This window comes from Rhea pennata, chromosome 7 (assembly GCF_028389875.1).
Source record: "Rhea pennata isolate bPtePen1 chromosome 7, bPtePen1.pri, whole genome shotgun sequence".
In the NCBI taxonomy this organism is placed as follows: Eukaryota; Metazoa; Chordata; class Aves; order Rheiformes; family Rheidae; genus Rhea; species Rhea pennata.
Genome location: NC_084669.1, coordinates 2741033 through 2768841, shown reverse-complemented (window position 1 = coordinate 2768841; position 27809 = coordinate 2741033). Strand labels below are relative to the sequence as shown.

At 44.5% G+C, this 27809-nt stretch overlaps 1 protein-coding gene across 1 annotated transcript; it reads left to right on the top strand.

The window, feature by feature from the left end:
• The first annotated feature begins 22484 nt into the window (after positions 1-22484).
• Positions 22485-24509, top strand: NPS (neuropeptide S). The gene is given in 3 exon segments (XM_062580703.1): positions 22485-22609; positions 22734-22815; positions 24300-24509. Coding segments are annotated over 3 exon segments (417 nt in total).
• The last annotated feature ends 3300 nt before the right edge of the window (positions 24510-27809 follow it).

Here is a 27809-nt window from a genome sequence, read left to right as displayed (position 1 = left end):
TGCAGCCGGCGCTGACGTTGCCGAGCCATCGCTGATGCTTTAAGCCGCTGGAGCTGCCGTTTCAGCTAGGCTTATCCTGCCTGAGGAGCAGGATTGCTGGGATCATACGCAAAAATGACGCTTTGATTCTCTGTAGCGCCTCATCCCGCTGTTTGCCCTTGGTATGGTCGCTAGCTTTTTGTGACTTTTGCCATCTCTTTTGGACTGAATCAAGGCTTTTAGTTACACCATCCTTTTAAATGCTGAATGCGGAAATTCTCTACGTTTCTATGACCTCCAGAGGTTGGCAAAGCAGTTACATACGTGTAACGGAGATTTAAAAGTGTTTTTACTTAAATGGATTTGATTTTATCATTCTAGATGATCTCCGCTTCGCAACACATTGCTCTTATCAGGAGCGTGGTAGCTGTCAAGAAAAATGGGATTCAACCATTCTGGCAAACTTAAGGGGAATATTCAGGATTTTGAATATTTTGTTCTCTACTCTAAGCATTATACCATTTTTTTGCTTCCTCCTTTATTTAAGAACAAATATTTGTTCAATACTGTCCTGCTAAAAGTGCAATGCCAACCTAGTGTTAAAATTCAGAACTTGAAGTGGATCAATTTTACAATTTCTCTTTTAACTTTAGGTTTGTCAGGCTCTATTATTCTCAATACAGCCTGACAGTTGTGGGTTAAAAAGACATCAATTACCTTTTGAAATTACCCTCCCCGCTATAGGATTAGCTGCATTTCTGCTGACATTGAAAGTCCATTGTGCGTACTAGGTATTTTTTGGAGGAGGGTGAGGGGGGAGCTTCCAAGTGCTGCGTGTCACCATTTTATTGCCCTTCACTAGCTACCTTAGCTACTGCATGGCACTTCCCCTGGAACCGTATCTTCCTCGTTCTAGACCAGGCAGTCATTTTAGTTATTAACAAAAACTAGTCTGGGTAAGGTTTACTGTTATCATTTCACTACTCTCACAATTTGTACAGCCTGTAAATTTGCTATTTTGCTATTGCATTTATTCTATTAAACATGCAAATATTGAATCAGTACCAAAGACGGCCACTCCTGAATAAATGTGGGCAGTTTTGTTGTGTACTGTGCAGGAATTGGCTTTCCTGTGGTGCAAATGTTTGTCCAGGCTTCCAGATTTTCTCTTCTGCATTGGAATGGGACTGGGGCTCTTGCAAGCGCGTGTTTGGTTTTGGTTTTTGCAAAAATAGAAAGGGTGGAGGAACGGCAGAAAGGGTTTCTCCAGAGCATGGTTCATGCTTTGACACTCAGCGTTACCCTCTGGAGGATCTGTCCTCTAATGTGTCTCTTGTGCCTAAAAGTGCTTCGTTAATAATAAATACCCGTATGGGAGTTTAGGAGGGTAGCAGAGGCGAGACTTCAGATTTGGTTTCCAACAAGGACTAATTCCAGAGGTCAGTGTGTGCAACGCAATACCGAGTGGAGCAGCTCACCAGGAGCGACTGACACACGCATATGGGAATAGCCAGCTATGGGCATCCTCATGAACTGAGCTGTTGTTAATCTGGATTTTTCTCATATATCCTCTTTTGCTGTAGAAATGCTCTCGGCACATGCGCTGTGCAGACGGCGTGTATATCCAGTGCATTTTGAATCCATCAGATTTGGTGCCCGTGCATCGTTCAGCCCTGGGGAATGTGGGCAAGGAGTTCAGACGTGATCATGCAGCACCTGGTCTGTAAAACTTCGGTGGGGTCTGCTGTGTCCGTGCAGCGCATGAGCTCTAGGTGCGACGTGTCCTGGGTGCCTGGGATTCACCGCGTACAACACACGTGTTGTCCGCTTCGCAAAAGCGTAAGCTCAAAACCCCCGGCAGAAATAAGTGAGATGCTGAGATTCAAGTCCTTTGTCCACAGCAGATTGATGCCAGCTATTCAGGCATCTTCTCGCTCTTTCTATCTGATTTTATTGACAGCTTTTGCCAGAAGAGAGGATATGCTAGGAAAGATCACCTTCAAAAAAGGGGGCAAGTATGTTCTTTGATCTTAAACATCTGGTATTGATGGGTTGAGCGACTCGGTTGGATGGTTCTGTGGTTTGAACTCGAGCCATAAGGTCTCATTTTAACACATTCCATTTGTTCCGTGACTGTGTTTGACCCGTACTGAACATATTCCACTGCTACGTCCTCCCCCCTCTTTTCCATGTTTAGTCAGGCTTTTGTGCATATTTTCAGTGACAGTAGATGAATTGATACTAGAAATGTTGCTATTTAATTTCTAACTAGAAAACAGAGACTGTGACTGCAAAGCAAATATTGAGACCCAACAACATAACTGTCCTAGATTCTCACATCTTGTTTTGAAATTTTTTGACAGCCTTATTGCCCAAGGGTACAACATAATCACTTCGCAGTTCAGTGATACGCTTTCTTTTAGCATCTGTACTAAATGTGTTTTTATCCCTACTGTATGTAAGAGCGCTTTTTTAATTTTTCAGATGGAAAGAAAAAAGAACTGGATCAAAGTGTGTAATAGTTAAAATTTCCTTATTTTAAACTGGAATTGAAATGTGCTTCTTGAATTAACCACTTCTACCCTCCTCCTAGTTTCTTCATGGATTCTGTTATTTTTCTTACTTTCATAAAGTAATAGGCCTGGATAACACTGTCATAGCTCACTGTATTGTAATCTTTGCTAAGATATCCTCTGAATATCTAAGACACAGTATCATTGTTGGCAAAAGTTACTTTTTGTTATTAAAATCATGAGCAAGTTGTTGATATTTTTGCATATTATGAGACGTTCTCCGTAAAAGAATTCACTAGAAAAATCAAATGCCTACACTGAAAGTGTATGTGGTGTCATTTCAAGAACCTTATACCATTAATTAGTTCATCTGTAAATGAATTGTCCACAGCAGTGTTTCTTGGACCAGGACGCGTGCTGCCCCCAGGAAAGGCGCGATGGGGGCGAGTGGTCTTGATAACAGTAAGTCAGCTCCTCCATGCAATGTTTTGGGCACACACGTAGGTTCCCTTCCCCACCCCGGCCTTGAGATAGCATGAAGTGTGCCTACAGCTCGCGTGGTGACCCCCGTTTGCACCGAGGTCCGATGCTGTGATCTTTGCTCGTGTAGGGTAGCTCTTGCTCCGTGTGGTAGCTGTGCTTCTGAGTTCAGTGCTGTTCTTCCAATCCTTGTGCTAGGATCACTTAGAGACCTCCCATGACACGCACAGTGTACAAAGGCCGGTGTGAACCTGAGAAGAAATGAAACGGTTAAAGAGACAAAAACATTTTTTAATAACTTAAAATGTATCTGCATGTTCGTGCTTACATGTATATGCAACTAAAATTGATGTGCAAATGCAATAAACATATATTGCTCAGTTTTTCTATTAAAGTCCTACGTACAGGGCCCAAAAATCGTCGTTTGAAGTCCAAGGTGCATGATCATTGAAGGGGTAGGCTGCTAAAAATGTAGAGTCTTTATCCCGAGAGGTGCTTTCAATAGCATATATTTTTGATCCTATGAAACAGCTTACTCAAATAATAAACAGCTGAGTGAAAATTAGAAGCTATTACTTTGACTCTTGTCTTCCCAAGAAGCATGCTTGGATTTTTCCAGAGCACTTCTTGTGTTTGCTTCCAGTGAAACCAAAATACGTTTCACCTTGATTTCAGTGAACCTTTGACTAAGTTAAGTTCCTCTAAAACCCCGGTCTTGCGTGTGGAGCAGATGACTGTGCTGCCAATTAGGAACTGTGTTTTGGAGCAAAGTCGTCCCACTGCATTTTCTACTAAGATACTATCTGACATCTCTGTTAAATGGGGATGGTATGAAGCAGTAGAGTAAGAAAATGTCCCAGGAAGACCTTTTCCTCCTTGTCCCAGCCAGACCTCCACGGTAACTCTTCCTCCTCTCATTTTCGAGGATATACTTGACATTTGCCGATATATTGTTCTATGTCTTCACAGTGTCCCAGGCCTTTCGGCTCTGTGACAGTGGTGGCCAGGAGGTTATGAATGAGCTGTATGCTCTGAATTTTTTTACCTGGCTGCATGTTTCCCGAGTCTGTCATCCACGAGAGGCGTTTTAAGTGTCAACATTTTTATTTTGTGCTATCTTGAATGAAATAGAACGCTCACATCTCCGTGACTAGCGTGGCATCTTCTCAGCTTCCCTTGGTACTTGGATTAAATGCATAAAAAATCTTCCAGAGTTGTGTGGTAAGTCTGGGGAAAAAAAAGAACTAGTTATTAAATTAATAAGCAAAATATACGTCTTGAAATATTCTATGGCCATAAATGGCGATTGTATTTCTTGCCATGGAAATTAAAGCCAAACTTACCTGTATTTCACACCACCTTATTTAAAAGCAGAGTTCCTGTTGTATTACCGGAAAACTAATTGATATATAGGGATGAAAGTTTAAACTCCATTTGCTCAGTCTCGTCCCCTGCTTGCACTGCACTTCACGCCTGCCTGTGTCTCAGGGCTGCTCCACTTGCTCAGGAGATCGGCGACCGGTTGAACATCACTCACCGCAGATCAGAGAGGCAGAGTTGCAATCAGACCCTCATCTAAAAAAATAGCAGCTGTTTTAAGTAAGGAAGCAGCTCTGATCAATTTTAATGACCCGAGCTGCCTCCCCAAAGCCTGTTCCTTCCTCAGGATCCGGTCCTGAGGAGCAGTCTGTGATGCCTTTCTGGAAATCAAACTAAACGGTTATGTATGCACTGTCATTACCAGTGTTTTAAGGCCATCACTAAGGTTTTTCATACGGTTCATGCTCACTCAGGCTGTTATTGCACAAGAACTGTATTCCTTCTGCTTCTGGTGCTGTTTGCATGGGTTTTAACATCACAGCACTGGAAGCTGGTGGTCCTGGCGTAATTTGCTGCACAGTTTTGAAGGCAGAAGACATGCGCGTGTGATCTCTCATTTATGCACTGGGTGAGTAACACCTGGGTGCTTCAGGGTCTACATGACCAAAATCAAAAGAGGTTTTCGTGTTAACATCGATGAAGAGAGAAACCTGGCTCCAACAGTATTTGCACACACGCACTGGGATGCATGAACGCTCACACAGCGCTTGGGATCTGCCCGTGCCAGGACTGCAGAAATGCCATCTCCGTGTTTTATGTCTGCAAAACAGACAAATGCTCTGGGAGAGGCAGGGAAGGGGCATTTTAACTGTTATGTTCCATAATGATTGGTGGCGTCACCTGAAATCCTTGCGCTTTTCAGCCACCTCGAAGTTAACCTCATTACCTGGAAACTGGGTGGGTTTTAAAGCGGCTTGGGTGCTGCTGGCTCAGCCGGGAGTTGCAACGCTCGTTATGCTCCGGTGGCGAGCGCCGCCGCCGCGCTTCGCGGGAAAACAAAATGTGTTTGAGGAAGCGCAAGCGTTCCTCAGCCTGAGCGCGTTTGGAAAGCACCGTTTGCCTCCGCGTCCCCGCGGCTAGGCAGCAGCACAGCGCAGCGCTGGCGCTGGAGAAAGCCCTTAAGAGCCCTTCGGGGATGGAGCGTGTTGCGAGGAGCTCATTCAAAGACCATCTGTCCCCTCAATAACCCACGGAGAGCTTCGGTGTCAGCTTCGGAGCCCCAGACTGGTGGCATCTTGCAATGAGACGCTGCAAAGGCAGGGGATAGCCCAGGCACAGCGGTGGACTAAGGGGGGGAAGGGGGAGAATGGGAAAAGCCGAAGGAATTGGAGCTTGCTGAGCTGTATCCGTTTCTAATGGCTTTGGAACCGAACGCTACCCGAGCAGCGCGCGGAGCCGCGGGAAAGCTTATTCCAGTTGGGAGAAGAGCTACTGGAGAGTGGTAAAGTGAAGGCTCCTCGGTGCGGAAAGATGAGCTGTCCCTGCACCGGGGAAGATGCTGATGTCCACAAGGGGCAAGGGGAGGAGGTGGCCCACCAGCTAAGCTTCGGGATGGGAAGCGTTGCTGGCTGCAGAGCAGCGTGTTTATTTTCTGTAAAGAAACGTGCAATTTTGAGTGGCTGGGCTTCTTTTTTCTTGTGTGACGTCTGCATGAAGGAGATTTCTATTTTCAGGGAGATTTGGCTTCTTCTCTGTTTCCATTCGCACTGCCCACTGGTGTTTCATTCATGGCTACAGAGAAAGGCCTTCCCGGCCAGGGGATGCCGTGATGCAGTGTGAGCTACCTTAGGCTTGTCCTGGCCTTTGGTGAGAGCTGGCCGAGGACGGCAGTGCTGTTCACAGTTGGCTGATGTTAAAAAAGTTCCTCTTCAAATTGCAAACTAATTATCTTAGCCTCAGTGTTAATGTAGTGCATCGTTTCTGGGGACGCCCATCTTTTAACAGAGCATTTCGCTTAGCGGCACGTGCTCACGGGGACAGCTCGGGGTCGCCGAGGGTGAGCCGTCCTCCAAGTGCACCAGGTATGTGTGGGGAGAAGGAGCTCCTGAGGGGCCCTCTTCAACCTCCCCTGACCCTCCAAATAAGCAACTTTCTGCATTTTAAATTCCTGTCTGGCCCCAGCCCTCTCCCTCCAGCCTGCTTTCTCCTGCTGCTCTGCTGGTTTTGCCCGTTCTGCGCTCTGGCTGTGTTTGGCCGTCCTGCTGTGGCTTGCTCCTTTGCCCAGCCCAGCTCACCTCCGTCTGTCCTCATTCTCACTTGTTATCAAGAGACGGGTATCTGCAGGTGAAGACTTGGCAATCGTTCCGGAGTTCAGTGCCTTCCCCTTGGTGTGCCGTCAGCTCAGAACAGGCTTTTCTTTGACCGTTCAGCTACTGGGCTGTAGCTTATGGGGGGCCCGGGGGTGCGAAAGTAATAGGGTGAACAGTGATGGGTGGCTGCTTTGCCTTTGATCTCAGGTGGTAATGACATCTATACTGAAATTAAATCTTTACTTAAAATGAGATACTGTTTTGCAACAGTTGGAAATATTTTTGGAGTTCCTTCAAATAAAAAAAAAATAGTACAAGCACTGAATGCTTAGGAAACGGACTGCAATTTGTGAAGAACGTGAGTCGTTTTTTCTTCTTTCTTGCATAGCGCTGGGTGCAGGGCAGGCCTCGTACCTGGTTGGGAGTCTCAGGCATGCAGCTTTCTGATAATGAGTCATAACAGGGTCCTGACAAGGCTTCCTCCAACTGCACTGCAAACCTGTCACGCCGGTGTGCCAGGGTGATGCCCGTTCGCAGTCTCCCGTCAATGAACTCGTGTTCCCCTTCTGGTCTTGCTGGCTGCGAGCACCGTTTCAGCCTTGGCACCGGTTGCTTCCTGACTCCACTCCATCATTCCCGTCACAGTGTGGTGCTAGGGCACTGTGCCTTTGCTCGTTCGCTGATCCTGGCTTGGCCATTAGCTAGAAAGCAAAGTAGACATTAACTACTCCTGATAATGCCTCCGACACATAACCACTTATTTCACCCATCATTTCGGTCCTCGTTGTACTATGTGTCTCAGAGCTTCTCCAGTTAATCCTGGAAAGATTGAAATACTGTCATAATCGCTGCCTTGCTGTTTCTTCAGTTCTTCCTTGCTTTCTGTGTGGATTGACTTGGAAGATACCTACAGACAGCAGAAAAACTCTTTTGACGTTTCCAGACTAATTCCTGTTGCTGCAACAAAGAAATGGCAACAGTTTTCACTCGGCGGAAAACTGTCTAATGGCTGCCTCATTTTCATGTCTGTGAATAGCTGCAGACTGTCATGGTGGTAGGCTTTTGTGTATTTGAATTTTGTTGCAATCATGTTTTAAAAGCAGGCATTTGGCGAAGCAATTAAAAGCTTTGACGATTTTATGATTGTCGTTGCAGGTATTTTATGATGCTATTTGACAATTCCTTTCAGTCACTGCAAGAAACACCTAAATTTGTAAGCATTTCCCAAAACAATTGATGTTACCGTTATTGTCATATTTTGAAATCAATCGTTATGGACATTCTGTTGCACTAATTCTGTGAAAACTTGCGGGTTTGTTTCGTCAGAAACGATGTCTTCAGCACATTCCTGTGCTCAGGATGTTGATAATGATGAACAACACCAGGAAACATAAGCCAGACCGATGCAGATGTTTAAAAGGACATCGTTGTCACATGCTTTGCCCTAGTTCAAGCCCTACATCTTATCTGAGAACTTTCTCCTCTGACCATTTCTTTCTGCTCTACTTTCTCCTTGAAATCCTTTCTCCTATTTCATAGGCAGAGAAAGTCCAGATTACCACAACACTACTGAAATCACAGAATTGTCCATCTTTATTGCCCCAGGCCTGAGAAAACCAGTGTCTGAGCTATCAACAGGTACCCCTACTGGCTTCCACAAGAAAGCAGGAGGAAGACTGAAAAGCTTTGTGCCTTCCAAGGCACATCATCAGCACTAGAACATGTACTCGTCTAGTTGAAATCTCAGGCAGGAAACGTGGCCATCTCCAGTTCTGTGGTCAAGTGAGGCATTGTCATATGCTGGATAGCATTAGAGATGGATAAGAACGGTCAATACCTGCTTGCTGCAGACGCAGGGGTTCCTTTTTGGGACCTGTTCTAGGAATAAGTTGAATTGTGTCCCCCAGGACATCTTACTGTTAAAATGAATGAGCTGAAGTCTTTGCAAGGGTCTGTTCTTCACCATTGCAGGACAAGGCTATGTAAAATATAATTGTACTGTTTAAAATAAATATAAAGTAAATGGATGCAAATGTTACAAATTAAAGTCAAAAGATCGCAGTGATCCTATTTCTGAAAATAAACATAGGCTCTGCTAAAAGATAGGTGCAACTGCAAAGCAAATAGTAGAGGGCAAGATAAATCGTGCAGTCTTACAAGCAAATATGAAGCACTCTGTAATACAGAAAACCTGTTTGATCTGATAGCCTCAGATAATTTAATCACTTAATATACAAGTGCATATTTTCAGTCATTTCCAAAAATTCCTGAAGATCTTAGTTACTTGACAAAATAATTGACTTCATAATGTGTCAGTAACCTACATAGTCCATGTATTTGTTGACATACAATCTCTCTGGCTATGAAACTTAAATCCTTTTTGAGACTAAAGCACAGGAACTGATGTGCAGAATAAGCATTGGTTCTTACTTTTCCACTTGATGCAGAAGAAGATTTGCCCACTCTCTCATGGGCAAAAGGTAGAAGAGACAGAGTATTCCAGGCAGCACGCTGGAGGGAGGTAGCATGCTGCCGTCACCATTTCTTTTGAAAATGTTCCAATCCGAGCACTTAACTGGTCTACGTACAGTAGAAGAGGAAAGGGGAGGAACTGATGTGACATAAAGGTAGCACGTGACATTTCAGGGCTTTTAACCAGCATCCAGAATTCTGTCCAGAAGCTCCTCATGTCCTTGTCCTTCTGACTCTGGCTACACGTCAACTGGCACGGGTTGCTTCTTCTTTATTGGTTTATATTTTGCTCTGTCACTCTCTGTGACAAATATGTATGGCAATTTGTTTGTGGAAAGGCAGAGGAGAAAAAGTGGTTATAAAAAGCTATGGCTTGTCCAACAGTACGTGAAGGTCTTTTGACTGGTTACTTGGCATTCAGGTCATTTACTTGCTGAGCTGTCGCACAAAATGTTTCATAGTGAAACTAATGAATTTCTGTCTAGCTTTCCAATATTTTCTTACTCTTCGACGTGGGATATGGTACTCCTGGGGAGACAGGCATTTTCTTCTCTGCATCAGAAAACTGTTTTCATGGAGCTTTATGGTGACGTTCTGTCTTCCAGTGGAACGGAGCTCTTCCAGAGTATTTCAGTATTGCCTTCAGGACAATAAGGCAAAAAAGTGAATTTCTGGGCTCAGCTATGTCTCTTAATGCTACTACGGTGATTCTGAAGCATGACTAGAAATACTGCAGTTCTCCTTGAAGATGCTTTGGCAGTGGGCAACAGTGCTAAGTGGTTTTTTTTTTTTTTTTTTTTTTTTTGAGTGCCTGACCTGATGAAAAAAATAATCCCAGGAGGTGGCTAGGCAGCGTCGCCAGCATTCCTGCATCATAATAACAACTTGAAGCTGTGTTTGGTTTTAAAATGAGTCTTTTGAGAAGGCTGGCTGTCTCCAGGCGCTGGTTGGTGGGTATCGATTCCTTCACTCCAGGTGGCTAATGCAGCTCTCCAGCCCCTGTCAGCGGTGGCTCTTTGATGCCCGGTCTGGGAGAGGTTTCCTCATCTGCGGGGGAGAAGGCCATGTCACAAGGTACCATCTCGCTAAGTGCTAATTTGACAGCCCTATTGGCGGCCCTTGCTGAGAGGTCGAGGAGGTGTCTGAGCACAAATGTCTGAATTACCGTGCCAGCCCCTGGCCGGCGTCCCGGCAGCGAGCCGTTGGGAAGGTCCCGCGCTGCTGCCGTAGCTGCTGTGACTGGTCTGCAGCCCAGTACCAAGCATAGCAGCCTTATGCAGAATTAGCGCTAAAAGCAGCCAAAAACAGTGAAAAGAGGATCTGATTGTCTTTTCATTTTTTAACTTTGCTGAGAGACTGGTTGTTAGTGGGGCGTGTGAACTCATGTGTCCAACATCACTGGACATAAGCTCAAATAACATGACATCTCTACATATGAAAGAGTTAATTATTTCTAACATTTTCACCTGAAACGCTGCTTAGTTAAAACCTCAATCAAATCAGGCAAGAGCTGAAACTGTAAAAATTCGAATCAGCTTGCTCTCCCACACGCTTAAAATAGACGTGGTTTTGCCAGGACTCAACTGCATGGAATTTGCTAGATTTTCAGGTTTGTTTATGCAGTTTCAGAGGACCCAACTGTGTCTTCAGCAGCGTGTCCTGTTAACTGAACTGAACGATCTCTGCACAGGCCTGGTTGCAACCTAGGAAAAATACAGGTCCGCTAACAACAGGGCTGTGTTCTTCAAAGACATCAGATGATTTTCTGATGTATCTGATGTATTCTGATGTACACATATTTTAGCAATAGGAATCAGCATTAGGAATGGAAGGCTCAATTATATTTTATTGTTATATCTAACAAGAAAAGCATAATATAAATTAGTAAGAATGTGCATAAACTCAATTTAATAACTGTGAGAAGATACTTGCATCCTCCAGTATGTGGAATTTATAGCCTGGTGCAATGTAATCATGTTTATATGAGTGTGAGCATAATAAACTGTAGAAATTCACACTGCAATGAATGATAACAGTAGACATAATTCTAATGATATTCAGTACCACATCAGAAACATTGAACATAACCTTGTAATTTGTGTAACAGAGACAATAGAAGAAGATTGTTTTGTTTTGTGGGGTTCTTTCTTTTTGAAAGACGCCAACCAAAGACTGAAAAAAAGCAAAAAAAACCAGGCTAACACCGTCAAAGTCTACTATTTTTTGCACACCTTATCTTCCGTTTTCCATGCGTGTTAAGAGCACGATCCCAATAATTCCTTTAACGTCCCTACGGAGACCTTCTGACCCTCGTACAACAGCAAAAATGGGCGAGAGGAGCGCTCCTGAATGCTGCCGTACAGCTCCAGGCTGTGAGCCTTTCTTCCGTACACAGCTTTTTAAGCTGCCTACGGGGTGCGAAGCGCTCTGAGTTAAGCACATAATGGATTCTTTGCTGACCTTAGCTGGTCGAGCACCCTGCCTTGAAGGCAGACCCTCGCGGAAAGCCTGGTAACTTGGGTTTTAAATCCAGCAGGGATTTCAGCCTCTCCTTTTGGCCGTAAGATTTGGTTCTTTCAGAGAAGGTGACTGTGTGCTATTGATACCCCAGGAGCCGCGAGCGCAAAATGGAATTTGAGCGTCTACTGCTAAGCTTGACATTTCTCTGTGTTTCCTGCACTGCTTCCCAGCCTGTGACCTAAATTGCAAGTAGAAGATATTAAGCCTGGATTTTAACTTAAGAGCTCACTACACCCGCAGGACAAATTAAAGCACAATGTTGTTTTTTGATTGAAGGTAAGCAAGCAGGAAAATTATACTGGATTCTTTGTTTAAAACTGCCATCAGACACGTGAAGAGCTTTTGAGCAATATCCCAGTCTTCTTTCTTGCTCTTTCTGCTCTGAAACCTGTCTCATAACCCTACTGAATTTAGACAGAGCAGCATTCCACTTTTGCTTGTTGGCTTGCTACGTTGCAATGAAATGCCATCTAACATTAATTCCTTGCTCTTTCTTGCTTGCTGTTGAATATGTTTCCATCAGAACTAGTGCTTGCCTGCTTCTACGGTGTCTGCAATACTTGGATATCCTTTATCATAAAGCCTATGCGGTTTTGTGTGTAATGCTGTGAATATTGGATTGTGGCACCAGAGAAAATCTTGGGACAGGAATGTGGCAGAGGTCTATCTTTGCACAAATCTTGTTTTGCTCAATTTTATGAGAAAGTACAAACAGAGGCAGAACCTGATTCTTTATCTCCAGCTGGTTTGTGGCTCTTGTAAGCCTTGCATGTATTCTTTCTTAAAAACAAACCAAAAAAAGATTTTCCAGATTTGCAAATGATGAATCTAAATAAACAATCTCTGTCCTAGAATAACCCCATCTCCTTTGATTATATATCATCTCTCTCTCCTGCTGAAAATATACTACTGGGCTTAAACATTATGTCTTCTGCCAAAGAGTGAGATTCTTTAACAGTAACCCACCTTTACATTCACAGGGAAGATCTGGTTGACGTTGGACGGTGAAGCATTTGGTATTGGGTTTAGCTGTGTAGAAGTTCAGCTGCTACCACAAAAGAGTTAATTGATTTTTGCAGGTAGGTTGCACTCGAAGTTTATCCAATGTCAGGATTTTCTCCTGACACTGCTCATAGACGAGGTGATAATCTTGTATCTGAAGGCAAACATATAGAATGTATTTTAGTGATCCCATGGAGCGGTTTCCCAGGCAACTGTAACATCTTCATACATAGCAGGGCGCAGGGGTTGCCTTGCCCAGGTTCTGTTTGTGCTGGCGGAGACTGTAATCAGCGAATATATCCTGCCATTTTTGTTGAGGTTAAAGAAGCGAATATGGTTTGGACTAGCTTTGGAATTTTCTTCTTGACGTTTGAGTGATTCATGGGGCTGGTGTTGGCCAGAATAAGGAATACTTGACTGCTCGGGTTAGAAAGATACATGGCCCTGTTACAACCTGCCACCTACGATTAAATGGATGATAGCTTTTGCAAACACAGTGCAACACAGTGCTCAGTGCCCGCTGATGGACAGATGAACCAAAAAAATACTCCTGACTATTACCGTGTAAGAAAACAAACCATACAGCTAAAATGAGGAGGGGAAAATCTAAAGATTACTCCACACTGGGGGAAAACATAGTAAACACATTTTGTTCTTGTCCTGCATGCATTTTTGCAGGAAATGGGTCTGACATCAGAAGGATAGTGGGGAGCACGAAGTCTGCATGGATACTGCGTTCTCCTCGTCAAAATCTTTCCCCAGCCCCTGCTTATATTACGCCACCCCACAAGAGTCTAGCTGGGCTGTGGGAGAGGTTGTAGGTTAGGAAATGGCCCTTGGGAATTCAGAGTTATCAAGTTCTGCGTTTCATATCTCTGACACTTGAAACAGAAATAGCCAGCTTACAAGCTTGTGATCTACGGGGATTGTAAAGCAATTTGATGTGGCTGAAGTACATAGTGTGTAATTTGGCATTGAAAATTCACATGTTAACTCTGAGAAGTGCATCATGTAACCATAGTAGCACTGAACTGTGAAACGTTGCTGGGATATGGGAAATCTTTGGGTTGTGTCTCTTGGCTGCATCTTTGATGAACAGTTACCAGTATCTGAGCTAGCTTGATATGCCCACAAACTACCATTGTACCTTTGACTGCTGTGGAGACATACCCTAAAGCCACAAGCTTCAACACTTTCCAGGAGCGTGTTACCCTCATATGAGAAGCTTGCAATGAGTTGAATCAGTGTATTTTTAGCTCTTGTCTTGTTGGCTTAGATGACACTGATATTATGAAATTTGGCAAGGCGTAGAATTGTAGGTTTATCTGAGTTTCGAGGGACCTCTTACATGTAACGTAGTCTTGCTGTGGTAGAGAGCCTGGGAGCTCTGCAAGCTTTGCTTTCGCTGTCTCTCATTCATAATTTGTTGTACAAGTCTGCAGCATCTCAGATCTCATGAAATAATGACGGAGGGCAGATCCATGCCAGGTGCTGGAGCACAGCGCAGAGCTTCCTGAGCTAGCTGAGATTGTGCTCGCTTGCTGCAGTGCCTGGGGAAGCATAACCTCGTCTGCGGGATGGGGTCCCTAAGCTAAGAAACTCTGCTGCGAAGGCAGCTCAGCTGTCCTGCCGAGCTCACGCGGTTAGACAGCTTTCAGGACCACGTGAGCGGTGCACGTGGTGCCTCCACGAAGGAGAACTTCAGAGTAGCACAACTTCAGGCTCACGGATCTGCTTTTCACCGGTGGTGATGCTCAGAAAGCTTAACTACTGAAGCGTTCACTAAAGCAAGCCAGAAGTGCACAGATGCACTGATGTGTTGATGTTTGGTTTTGAGTTAGGATGAACGTTCGCTTTCACTATGCGCTCCGTTCTGAAAAATGCCTTATTGCCTTGCAGGAAGTACGGTTCATCTCCATAAAGGAAATGCACTCCGAGACCCTCCGCCTGATCGCAGTGGCTGAGACTCGCTTAGTCTTTATTGGGAAGTGTAATATTGAAGTCTATCGTATAATTTCCTCAGTGTATGTTTGTGATGGGAATTGAGTTTAAAAGCATGAACTTTTACTGCTTGAATAAAAGAACTAGCTGTCAGCAGGCAGGCTCTTTGGAAGGAAAAAAGAGTCACAGGGGCTTTTTGCAGACTACATGTTTGTTTCTGACAGTCAATACAGTGTCAAACTGAACTGAAAGACGGTCGTTTTCACGTAGTGTGTCTTCAAAGGCTTTTCCTGCGAGACCGGTGCAATGAAACCCCGTGGTAAGCAGCTGGAGAATATCCAGTGGCCTGTCCACAGCTGCTGTTTAGCTGAGAAGTGCAGCTCAGAAAAGAAGCTGAAGATGCTGATGTTAAAAGGGGAATTCAGAGCATAAAGACAGCAAAACAGATTAGATTAGTAAATCAAGTACTAGTGCAAGTGATATAAAACAACAAGGGATGCAGATATAACTTCTTGTGGAGTTACAGCATGTGCTAAAGCAGTGCTAGGTATGGAGAAAGGCAAGAAAAGTTGAGTCTGCTGAGACAGGTTTTCAGAGAGAAAACTGCAAGTTCTTCTGTCCTTTGGCATGTGATATTTTTGGTTAAAGCCTCTTGTAAGAGAAGGAGACCCCGTAGTTTATGTTCAGACAAAAAGCACGTCAGTTTGGGCACTGAGTTGTGTGACAGCAACATGAGCTCTATTCTACACGAGGACCTTTACACGGCGGCGATAGGCATCAAATAACGATCCGGGGCTGGCACTCTGCAAGGCAGCAAAGCTCCTGGCCGCCAGACGTGGAGCTGGGAAAGGGGACCGACTGTCGGCGGAGCGCCGCCGACCCGCCGGCCCTCTCCCTTCTCCTCTCAGGCTCGGGGCAAGGCAGAGCAATAGTTTGATTTCAACTTTGTTCCAGCAAAATTTTAAAGCACAAGTGTATTCGTAGTGTGGAAGCTGTTCTAGGGTTCAGTGCCTGTTTGTTTTCCATTCAGGAGGTCATTACAGAGGAGATCGTTTCTATCAAGAGGGTTTTTGCTTCTTTGCTGAGAAGGATGATTCCTTTAAAGAGGATGCAATCTCCTTGTTTGTTTAAGGGGCAGAGACAAGTGGAAAGAAAATAGCAGTGAGTTAAAAGGATATAGTGGGTAGGACAGGGGGAAAATGCTCTGAGTTTTGGAGAAAAGAGCTGTTCTCTCACCTGCTACAAATGTTGGCTGCTGTTGCAGATGCAGCCACTTGTTTCCTAAAGGTACTTTAGATTTTGCATCACAAATTTAAACTGGCTTCTTACCATTCTCCACAAATGCCAAGAGCTAATCTGCAGAACAGCTGAGGCTTCTCCCTCTCAAATGTTGCCTGTTCGGAAGGGAATGAGCCACCCCTGACTTGCGATCTGAGTATTTTCTCATCGTTCTGCACCGAAGCATGGGTAACTTTGCTGTCTTCGTTGCTTCTGTCGAAGCCGATAGAACAGGACTGTCTGTGGAGGTAACGATACAGCTGACAGATGCCTTGCCTTCAGCTGACCTTGTTTTTCATCTTCAAGGTCACTCTGGGTCGTATAAAAGCCTGCCAAGGTGCAGGCAATGCACCCTTTCCGTCCGCGCTCTGAGCGCGTGGCCTCCTCGCCGTCCCTCACCGACCTCGCGTTGGTGCCGGGCTGCAGGTTTCTAGCGCGCTTTTTGTCACCCAGCCACAGTCGTTCCGTTGGGATAGCCGTGCTACAACGACTAGCTTTCGCCCTACAGCGCTCTGTTTTTTTTCCATTCCCAAGTGAAAATGCTCAGGTGCACAGCAGCATCTCGGGGGCTTGCAGAGCCTTTGTGCTAACTGGGATTGTGGAGAAAAAAATACACAAATTTGCTTGAGCCTCAAAGTTCTGTTTGCACCTGAGTTTAATAAAACACACCCGATACGTTTCCTTGTCTGTCTTAGCCTGTCTACCTGCCTGAGAGTGCTCCTTAATTACGGTAATTAAGAGAGATGTTCGTTCTCCCCGTAGTAGTCTGAGCTCGGCTCCGAGCTGGGGCCGTGTGGCGTACCTGGATCTCCTCCTCGCTGAGCATCGCTGCCGTCTCTGGTACACCGACACTTCTCCTCCCTCGAGTCCCTAGCCGGCAGAGCAGGGATTTTAGCTTTTCTTAAATCCTTTAATCTCTTCCTCTTAAGTCACTTCCATATTTCCTACATTTTCTTTTCTTCTCACTGCTGCCTTGTAACATTGGTTTCCTAATTTTTCCAGGCTCTCTTCTCATTCTTACTTCTACTGCTTTCTCAGATCATTGAGATCCTCGTTCCGTATGAACAGAAATTAGGTTTCAGCTTTGACAGGTGTCTTTTTAGCTCAGTACTGACATCTTTTCTTGGGCGGCAATTTCCTGAAAGATCTATTTGAGAGATTTCAGAGTGCATAAATTACATTGGCGTGCACAAGTAAGCATAGCAAAAATGTTAATTACCACCACATCTCAGTTGCTGAGTCTGTCCTTAATGGGTTGAGCAAGTTTTGTCTGCTGTGGGTGTTTTTTTCTTTCCCGGATAAATTATCAAATGACTTTAACATTTGGTGGCTGTGCATACAAAATAATGAAAGTTTTTCTTTTTTTTTTCTTGTCCTTCTTTTCTGAAGATGTGCTAAGGAATCAGAAAAAAATGCAATATCATTTATAAATCTAAAATATTTTCTGCCATGGTTAAATAATTTTTTTTGCCAAAAGCATTATTCTTGTCATTTCCGGTAGCTGACATGTTGACATGCTGACAACATGAAGCTGGTGTCAGCAGAGGTCCAGTGGACATCTATGCAATTCACAGGGGGCCTGCAAGGTACCCTGCACCAAAGTCCATGAAAATGACTGCAAAATTGGACATAATTAGCAGCTCTGCCCCGTGCTGTGGCAGGGCTGGCATGATGGGGAGTGTCAGACCTGTCTACGGAAACTCATCCTCTATCTGCCCTCATAATCTCCATGTACTTAAACTGTAACTGGGAAAAGGAATGTAAGTACAGATTATGATTTAGACTTCAAAATGCCAAGGATGTCAATGATGACACACTGGCGATTGCTTTCGAATCAGTCTGAGGGCAGGATCCAGAAAACATGACTTCAAAGGTGATTTCGGCTTCTGGCATGGTAGATCAGCCTGCAGCTTTAAGCCCTTTTACCGTGACAGGGTGACGTGCACCTGCACTGGCAGGAGGACACAGAAGCTCTTGGAAAGAGGATGGAAACCGGGCACTGAAGTGGTCCTTGCATGACTTGCCGCACCAGGGCTGCCCTTCTCCTCAGACGGGTCTCAGCACGGCTGACCGCAGCATCCCGGAGGAGCTGTGCGATGCCCTGGTGTGAAAAACATCATCTGTATGTCCATAAATTTCACTCCCTGGTCCTTATATATTCCAGGACTGCTTGCTTTTTCTGAACCTCTTCTCATTTCCAAATATCTGTCCGCTCAAAAGCAGCAGACCAGAACGCCATTAAGAGGGGGGAGGCAGGAGTGGCAACGTTCCTTTGCCTTTTAATGCCTGTTTGATTTCCCTTTTCTGCTCATAGATCAAAGCTGCGTGTCAGAAGGTGCCTGGCTGGAGTCTTCCCTATTGATAACGAGAATTGCATTGAAAATTGGGCTTTAGAAAGGAGCTGCTTGTCTTTAAAGTGATGGCTGGAGTGTCACAGCTTAGTGTAGGAGCAGTCCTATTTGGAAACGGTTCTCCCGATGGGGCCGGCGGCAAGCACGACGAAATGCAGTAAAGGTGACACCGCTTCCAGGGAACTTCAGAAGTGGAAAGAAAGAAGCAGAACTGTTTATCCACGGCAGCAAACGCGGTCCGCAGTGAGCTCGGAAAATATGCACCTGACCTTTGACGAGACTATTGAAGCTTCCGCAGAGAGCCTTTCTGGGTAAACACCTTTGTGGCACAGGATCAAGGTAAACAACAGCGATGACAGGCTGCCTCCTGCTCTCGGAGACTGTCGTGGCCGCCGGGGCCCATATCCGAGCAGAACAGGCCAAGCTGGGTGTTTTCCAGAAATGCAAGATTCGTGCTTCATCCCAGCTGCCCGGGTGGATCCAGGGCTGTAACACCCCATACGTTACATACGCTTTATCATATCCACTCATTGCTACTCTTGGTAAATCTTGTGCACAACATTTCAGATTAACACCGAGGTTCTTCACCCCGTTCCTCCTCCCTGGCGAGGACTCAGCTCCCTTTCTGCCCCCTGGCTGGCGACGGACGCCTACACCCTCCCCGTGGCATGACCTTGCTCTTTCTAACCAAAATCAGAGGGATTAGAAAAAGTTCACAGTAGCAGACTGTGTAGAAATGGTAGCATGTGCATCTAGGGCAACTTTTTAGCTCCGTGGTGCCTCGCTGGACAAGATCTACTTGGTCGCACAAGTGAGAGATTCTGTTTCCCTCTCTTGCTCACAGTGAGAAAACAGCAATAATAACCTAACGAATAAACCCGCTTGCTGCATTCTGTTTTTCCAGCGACTCTGTACCTTGCTGGGATTTTCTATTATCACCGAGTCAGTAACAGATTTATAGCCTGGGAGTATGATTAATTTCCATTTTGCACCTTGCTATGATCTCAAAGCAAACCATCCTGCCTGGGATTCTTGATTACCATGCTCTTGAAAGCAAGCAAGGAAAACTTTGAGCTAGGAACAAAATTTCCAGGTGGTTTTCTGTGAGGAAAACGTGATGCCGTTTCACAGGGAACATCCTGGGAGGAAAAAATAAGATTTAGCACCTTGCCCTTACACAGACCCCCAGCCTGCTGTGGTCTTCCGACGGTCGGGGTTATATTAACGGGCCATACGGGCAGCCTTTGGTATATGCCTTTCATTGCTTTGCTCCTTCAGCAAAGGCATACAATGCTAGTTTAAACACTTTAGGCTTGCTACTGTGATGGAGGAGGGAAATACCAGCTTCTAAAGCTTATAGGGCTATTAGCCTTATTAAGGTGCAAGGCTTGATAGGCTTATACGCAAGCTTTGCAGTGTGTTTGATATGTTTTTTCCAACCAGACACAGAGCAGCAAAGAGATGCAATGCAGTAATACTCCCTTAATATTTCAAGCAGGAGGGAAGACATGCTTGTTGTTGGGCTTTTCAGGGAAGTGGAAGCTGTTGTTGCTAATTTAGACTCACAAAATACAAATTTTGTGGATGCTGGCAATGTTTATTATGGTTATTAATGATTCGTGTTACTCGTGACACCTGCCAGCGAACCTTGCCTGAGATCAGGGCCTCACGTTGGGTGCTCTCCAGGCAGAATAAAGGACAGAAATGTCAATTGCCACTTGTACCGTTAAACCTGTTTCATCTAAACTTGAAGTGGGAATATCTGGAATGTATCTAAATCTCAGTATACACTTTACGCATACCAATCACAGTTGTGTATGTTAAATTGCATCTAGAATACTGAGAGGAAAAAAATATCTATTCAAACATGGAAGCAAGAGCTAGTGTTTTCAGTCCTCCTCCTGTTGCGATAATAAGTACCTAATGGTTTCTGTGTTTCTCAGAAGTGTGCAGATCTGCACTGGTAATGTCTCAATAACTCATATCAGCATCACTGAAATCTGAATCTGCCTCACGTAAGAGCAGTTTGTGGTCAAAACTTTTCAGAATGTGGAATTTTCCCTGAGATTTTGCAGGGAGGGAAAAAAAAAAAAAAAAAAAAAAAAAAAAAACCCACACATTACTTGCCTTTCCCCCTGAGAGTAAGATCCTAAGGACAGCAGTTTGTCATAGGTGACATTCGTGGCTTTTAGGCAGAATCAGAAACTGTAAGCAAGTTGAGGAATTTTGCTATAGATGAAGTCATCATAAGAAGCCAAATGATAAAAATAATTTTCATAGGCTATTTCATCAAACAGGAAGGACAGGTCAGTCATGCATCTATTTGTCCATGAATAAAAAGCTCATGAAACCTGCACAATTTAAACGAGTCCTTCACAGGAAAAAAAATTATGATAGCTGTTAAAAGGTGAGAGAGAGACAGACACTACGTAACCGAGTCAGTCTCAAGAATAATTCCAAATGCTGAAGAAGTGTTAAAAATATGTCGTATTGCGATCATTTATAACACGAGCATGAATGCAATACAGATAAACCCTCTGATTAACTATAGATTTCTTGCTCTTATTCAGACCTGATGCTATTGATTTTGCAAAGTGGGTGGGAGACTCCCTGGCACGCGGGTGTCTCCCTTTCCCACCCACCGTACGAAGCAGCCCAACAAGCACGTTTGCTCTGAGGGTGACCAAAGTCGATGGGGAGCAGAGCTCGCTCGGTGTAGCCGACGCTGGAGGTGGGGACGACCAGCTGAGCTGCGGGCCAGAGACGCAGCTGCGGACAGAGGGGTAAGTGTGCCCCAACACCTTGATGTCTCCAGTGAGCTGCTCTCCTGTGCTGCTTGCTTGGCCGCTCCAGCCTGCAAAAACACTTCTCATAGCAGGGCGATAAAGGTGGGAGTAGGGGGTGCTGACCAGGCACGAAGGAAAGTCACCAGGAACTTATGCAATTTGCAATTTAATAAAAAAACAAGTGAAGAATGTACCAAAGATTACCTGGAGGGTGGGTGGTACAGCCCTGCATTGAACCTGCACGTCCTGAACCTCAATCACGAGCCTATTCTCGTCCCTCGTCTTTCACAAAGACTGTTCTGTGAAGGTTAATTTTGTATTAAAATGGAGTTAACTAAAGGCGGATACAATGGAAACCGATGCTCAACGTTGCTCGAGCAGAATCCAACCCAAAGTGCTTTCCATTGTACCAGAAACATCGAGCTAATCCGCTTATCTGCTGGAGTTGGAGGTTGTGTGCGTGTCGGGATGGGATGTTCAATTCCAATGAAAGGATTTTCTCTCTGAATAGGAGGACACATACTGAATATGTAAATAGTGAAATGTTCTCTTGACAGTTTTTAGAAATGGATTGCTTACTACGGTGTTCAAATCAGACTAATTTCTATAGCTCTGTTGGTCCTGAAGGATCCTAAAGAACTTCAGCAGCAACAGCAAACACGTACTTTTTAAAAGTAATTTAAGAATCCCTGGATTATATCAAGCACTGACATGATCAGTACCACCTTGTACAGCGATGAAGAGGGAAAATGTTCAACCACAATCTCAGATCAAATTATGACTTTTTCTCTAAAAGTGTTAAAGGTTCTTAAATGCCACTGAAATTCTTCAGGCCTTATCTGAAGACCTTGTTGCGTTGAACTTCCTGGAGTTAATTGCATCTACATCAGGAGACTGAATGTTCCAGTCAAAGTTGCCCTAATTTATAGCAGCTCCTGTCTCCTCCAAGACTTGCACAGCGTTTCCTTCTGGAGCACCAGTATGTTGATTTTTCAGTGTAGACACTGGAGGAAATAAAACGTTGGAGGCTGCTGAGTCACCGGTGTGCGTGTGTCTAGCACTGGGTGAATCTTTAGGGGAAAAAAACCCAAAACCCTGAGCATTTACACTGTAAGGGAAAAATGGAGTTTAATTCCCCTCACTGCCCAGCAGCTGTGTGTTGCACTATGCATCATAGCTGCTCTGATCATGATAATATACCCGGTTCTCTGAGGAACTTTCTACTTTAGCTGCACTTTGCCTGTTTCTCCCACGCAGCCAGGCTTCGTAGGGTGTTAATACGATACTGTATTGTTATTATGATACTGTAAGCAGTAACATTCTTGAAATGTGTTTTTGCAGTCTTTAGACCTTTGATCACATTTGCCCAGGTGATACGGTAAATCCGCTTGAAAGACATTTTAATGGGACGCTTTAAATGAAATCAAGTGGTGGTTTCATAATGGCAGCTGAATGCGCCTTCTTGCCATTTTCCCATTTAACAAGAATAAAAGGCCAAACAAGGACCAATTAGTCATAATGAAATCAGCTTTGATGACATTTTCACTCGTGAACTCTGGTATAAAACGGTCATCCAAGGAAGAACGGAAAGGACATGTGAGGAGTTTGGTGGGATAACTGCTCACGCGTTCCTCCGCTCCTGAGCAAAAAATGACCAGGTAAAGACGCTGCGAGGCGCTTTGCGTACCGAGAAAAGATGCCATCTGTGTGCTTAGGTACGAACGTACAGCTTTTTGCTTGATTTTGTTTTAAATGTAGACTGATTTCCCTTTTCCTTTGAAGTCTGTGCAGGTTAAACCTTGTTTTCATTCTTTGGATCTCAACAACATTCATGTGCTTGGGTTACCCAGTTGTCCCTTCCATGGTAAGTCCAACTCCCTACTTAATCGAAGATCAGATATTTCATTTCTCTTACCCAGCTACTTTATTTACATTAATATTTTTCATTAATCATAAGAAACTTCTTGTATTAAGCTATGGGATAAGTATTATTATCTAATTTTCCTGTAATATAGCTCCTGTTTTGCTTTAATTACTAATAAAATATGCAAGCTTCTAAAATAATCATGTGAGAAATCTACTGAATATTTCATTTAGAGTATGGGGAGTTTTTGCAGAAGCTGAAGTATTCCACGGAAAGGAGAAGAACACCAGTCTCCTCTCCATTTCATCTCTATTCCTTGTCTATGTTAAATAGGTACAATAATCCAGGTATATTTCTTTTATTAATTTCTTGCTAGCTAGTGTGTATACTGCAATTGCTAAATGTATTAACTATTTTTATTATGTGTGAAGGAGAAGCAGCCTAGAAGTGCTGTTGTTTTCTTGCATAAGGTTGTGAAAAATTGTTCCCCAGGATCAGTGATGTGAATTTAACTGAACTGTGAAAGCTGAACAGTCTGTAAAACAGCCTCCCTGCACAGGTTGCGAGACAGAAAGTATTTCTTTGTGTCAGGGAGAAATTTCGGTCCGGAGGAAAAAGCCCTGGAAGTGGGAAAATCAGGCTGCGTGGTTAGTGACCTGTGCGAGCCTTTATTAAAGGTATTAATAAAAGCAGTAGCACGCTGAATTGCAGCTAATCTCAGTGAAGCCTGGGGTACACGTCTCTTAAACACATAACCAGCAAGCTCGTAAATCATGATGGGATGAAAGATGCTCCTAACAGCTACAGACATGGCAGGAAATGGTTTAGTTTAAATTCAATGTTAATTTAAATGCAATGTGCAAGTCTATTTGTAGTTTATACCTTTCTGCAATGTAAAGTGCAGGTAAAAGGAGCTTAAATATAACACTATATGGATTTAACTCCAGACTTCTTACAATCCCATTACTATTTTGTCATTATTAAATTTAGTTATAATTACTACAATACCTCATCTTATCTACTAGAAATCCTTCTCCCCCAAATTTCTGCTTTACAGATACTTCCATTTTCCGCTATCTGTCCTTTAAACTAAATGATTTCACATGAATGCGAAAAAGGTGCCACTACATTGTTAACTGAAAAATCTCGTTTTACGGCAATAAAGGTGCATGATACTGTAGGAGATCTATGCTGCATGCCACAACAGGTCAACGTCATGGAAAACAGTTTGCAAACATAACAGTAACGGTAGCTGTATTTTATTATCACAAATGCAGCAGTCAGTTACATTTTCTGTGAAGCTATGAAAAAAAAAAGTGATTCTGAATACAATAAATCCTTAGCAAATAATAGGTCATCCTTGTCATTCTAGGCATAAATCGTTTTTGTGTTTCTGCTTTGTGTTTTATACTGAACAAGCCCCGGCAAACGCATGAAATCATAATTTTAGCTTTTCTGATCTTCTTTTTTTTTTTAATCTTCAGGGCAGTAATCCTTCTCATTTGAATGGCCAGCTGTCCGGGAACACTGATTACTGCCTCATCCTGCTGAATAGCTGCTTAGCCGTGATGGACAGGAGTGAGGACCGGGCTTTTTTGAAGCCTTACCTGGAGCTGCCTTTCAGTAAAAGGTCCTTTCGCAACGGTGTCGGATCGGGAATTAAAAAAACTTCCTTTCGAAGAGCAAAGTCATAAATAAGTGTTCAAAGCCATACTCTCAATTTTAGCACCTGACCTGTGTAACTTTGCGCTTAAAACCATCGCCAGTGCTTTTTCTATGGTAAAACCGGCAGAGAGCAACGTGTCAGTGTCTTCATCCCACCCTGGGGCTGCCGGCGTTAGCCGCCTCCGCCGGAGAGGCACGCTTGCGCTGCCCCCGGTCCCATTCGCACGCGGACGAATACGCCGCTCCGGCAATATTAATGCGGCTTTAAAGTACCTGTGATTTTAGATTTCCAAAAAGACACGAGCGGCCCTTGGCGAAAAGCCGAATTGGGCCCTGCTTGCAAGTTCTAGCTTCTTTTTAATATGGTTATTTAAGATGGCTTTGCCAGGAAGTAATCTCTTGGGATGTCCCATCCCATTTTCAGGAGGGCCCCGGGAAATCATTCCAAGGCAGTGTACCGGTGCGGTTCCCTACGCCTCGGTTAATCAACGCGCATCTGAGGAAACGTGCCAAACGCCGTTTCTGCCCGTCTGCGGCAGTCATGGCGGTGCAGCAATGAACAGTGCCCTTTTTCTTATTTTTTACGGAAGAAAAAAAAATTTAAAGGAGTCATTTGGTCTGAAAATATGTAAATCTTTTCTGTAGGAAAGGTCATCTGCTGAGTTACATTCGTGCGATTTTCGCCTTGTGGCTGTTTCCTCCAAACGCGGTGTAACAAGCTGTAAACGTTGGTACGAAAATGTTGCAAAGTGTCAGTGCGACGCATTTTGAATTCAAAGCTGAAGCAACAATAAATCCGTACATGGAGCCTTTCTAACATTTCCCTATTCGATATCAGGGCGCAGGAGACCTTGTTCCCAAGCCTCGGCCAGGGAGCGCAGGGCTGTGCCGGGGACGGCGCCCGCTTGCTTTGCTGGAGCTCCACGGCAGCAGCCACGCTCCTGCCTTTCGCACCACCGCACCCACGGAGGAAAGTGCCTTGGGCGCCGAGCTGGGTTCCTGGGCTGCGCTGGCTCCTGGCTGGCTCATACCGGGAGATCAGACGCACTCCTGTCTGCGTATGTCCAAGCTGACGTGTCTGAAGTATCACATTTTTAAGAAGTGCTTAGACACACTCCTTTTGGGTGCTCTCAGCGTCTAGGTCACTTAGCTCTTGCAGCTCTTATTCAAGTGACACCTAGAGACCTTTAAAAATTGAGACCTTTAAAAATCTATAAGGAAAATGTTGGATAATTGTTATTCTTATGCAGCTTAACCAATGTAATTTCCAGATGAGAGGAAGCCCTGGTTGGGAAACGCAGTGCAAAACTATGCATGCAGTTTTAAAGGTTGCCCTCGTTCTTTCATTTATTGTGCAGGTATATGACCAAATCTTACAGTGTTTTGTCAAGCCCCTTTCAGCAGAGTACGTTTAGGAAGGCTGGTGAGCCTGTATCCCTCTTGCACAAACTTCAGCCCCGTTAAAAAAATGTGGGCTACAAGAAAAAGCCCATTATTTACGATTTAGTCATTCCCTGGGAAGCCACCTCACTTTAAGGGGTCTGCTTATGCAAAGAAAAATCGTACTCGGAGGCAACCGAGAGCCGTAAATCTTGCACTCACTCAAATCGCACAGAGCAAGCCGGTAAAATGTCGGTTATCCACAGATCACCTTGGTGATCGCTGTCAGAAAACAAGGATCTGAGGGCGCCGTTGCTGAGCACATTAATTTTTATGCTGATAGAAATGGGAAACATGACATAGGACTTCTTTTTTGGTACAAAAAGGAAAATATGAAAGGCTTATAGCATAATTAACAGGCCACAATAAATTCCTTTTGGAGAGTGGACTCTGTGAAAAGACATTTTGTTGACTTTCTTTTCTATTTAAACTATCTAAACTAAGAGAAAGAGAAAGGATGAACAAGTTTAGAGGGCAGGAAGAGAAATTTTTGTCTAGGGATCCCTTTGCCTAGGGACTGAGAAACTAGTCTGGAAGCCGGGGATGCCCAGATTGAGCTCAGCTGTTGACAGTAATTCAGTCCGGGACCTTAGGTGAGTTGCTTCATTTCTACTCAATTTCTCCAGGTGAATAACATGAAACTGTGTTTATCAAGCCATCTCACATAAGCAATGTCACAACTGATTGATTTGGGAATTTTTTGGAAGCTAAAAATTAGCACGTAGGTATTGAGCAGGAGGAGGGCGGTCTCCTCCAAAGTTAATGCAGTGTAACGGGATTGGAAAAAAACGCGAGCTCTGCTCCCGGTTCTGCATAATTTCAGGTGTCACCATCAGCACCTCGCACTGGATTCGGCACCTGCCACATTCAAAGTGGCAGCGCTGCAGTCGATTCATTGCCCTTGAGAGGGTGACACGATTCTTCTCTTCTTTTTTGATCGGGTACCTTTTGATAAAACCCCTTAACACACGTTTGTGAGGACATGCAGGACTGCTGAATTAAGAGGGATTTTTTTACTCTAAACTGTATCTATGTTTGGATGCTTTGGACATACGGTGTCCACTTGCAAATAGGTCCCTGCGTTTGGGCTGCAAGAGCCGTATCTTTGAGCGTAGCAGTCACACAAGTATTTTCAGCAGACACTTCAGTAGCCAGGTTTTGGTTTTCTCGTACCTGGTCCCCAGCAGCATCTCCAGGTTTCACAAGCTGCAACTAGTTACTCCTCTTCAGAGGTTAAATAGCAAGCGAAGGGAGTGAGCGTAGCCTTTTTGTGCGTCTCCAGTGGATGCCCTTGGGGTGCGGAGGAGCGAAGTAGGGGCACCCCGGTAGCTCCAGGTGTGCACACGGGCTGTCAGGCTGCAGCCGAGGGGTACCAGAACTTGCCCGTGGATCCTTGCATCAGGCTGTGGCATCAAAGCTGGGCACAAAGCCGCCTCCCTCCGCCACCCTCCTGGTCCCCGGTGGTGGCCCCAGCACCCTGCAGAGACCTGGGGACGTTATTGCACTTTGGTGCTGCGGCCGTGCTCCTTGGGAGCGAGCCGTGCCTTCCAACAAGGTGGCTCGGGCTCAGCGCTGGAAAGCACACATCCAACAGGACGTGATCAAGTGGAATCTGCCTGAAGACGGTTGGAGGAGTTAATATCTGTTTTCTTCCTTCTTCACAGATTACTAGCAGGAAAGGCAATTAGATAACCTGACGTAATAGCATCTAATTTACCTGCGAGATTGAAAATTAGTTGTTGTAATGAAATACCAACACCTGGTTTTCTGATTACCAGACGTATATGAAAGAAATTCTTCCTTTCCTATTTAGCTTTCGTAATTTGCTATTATATGCATGTAGATGGTAATGTATTCCCTTAAACTACTGAAAGAAAGATAGGAAGAAG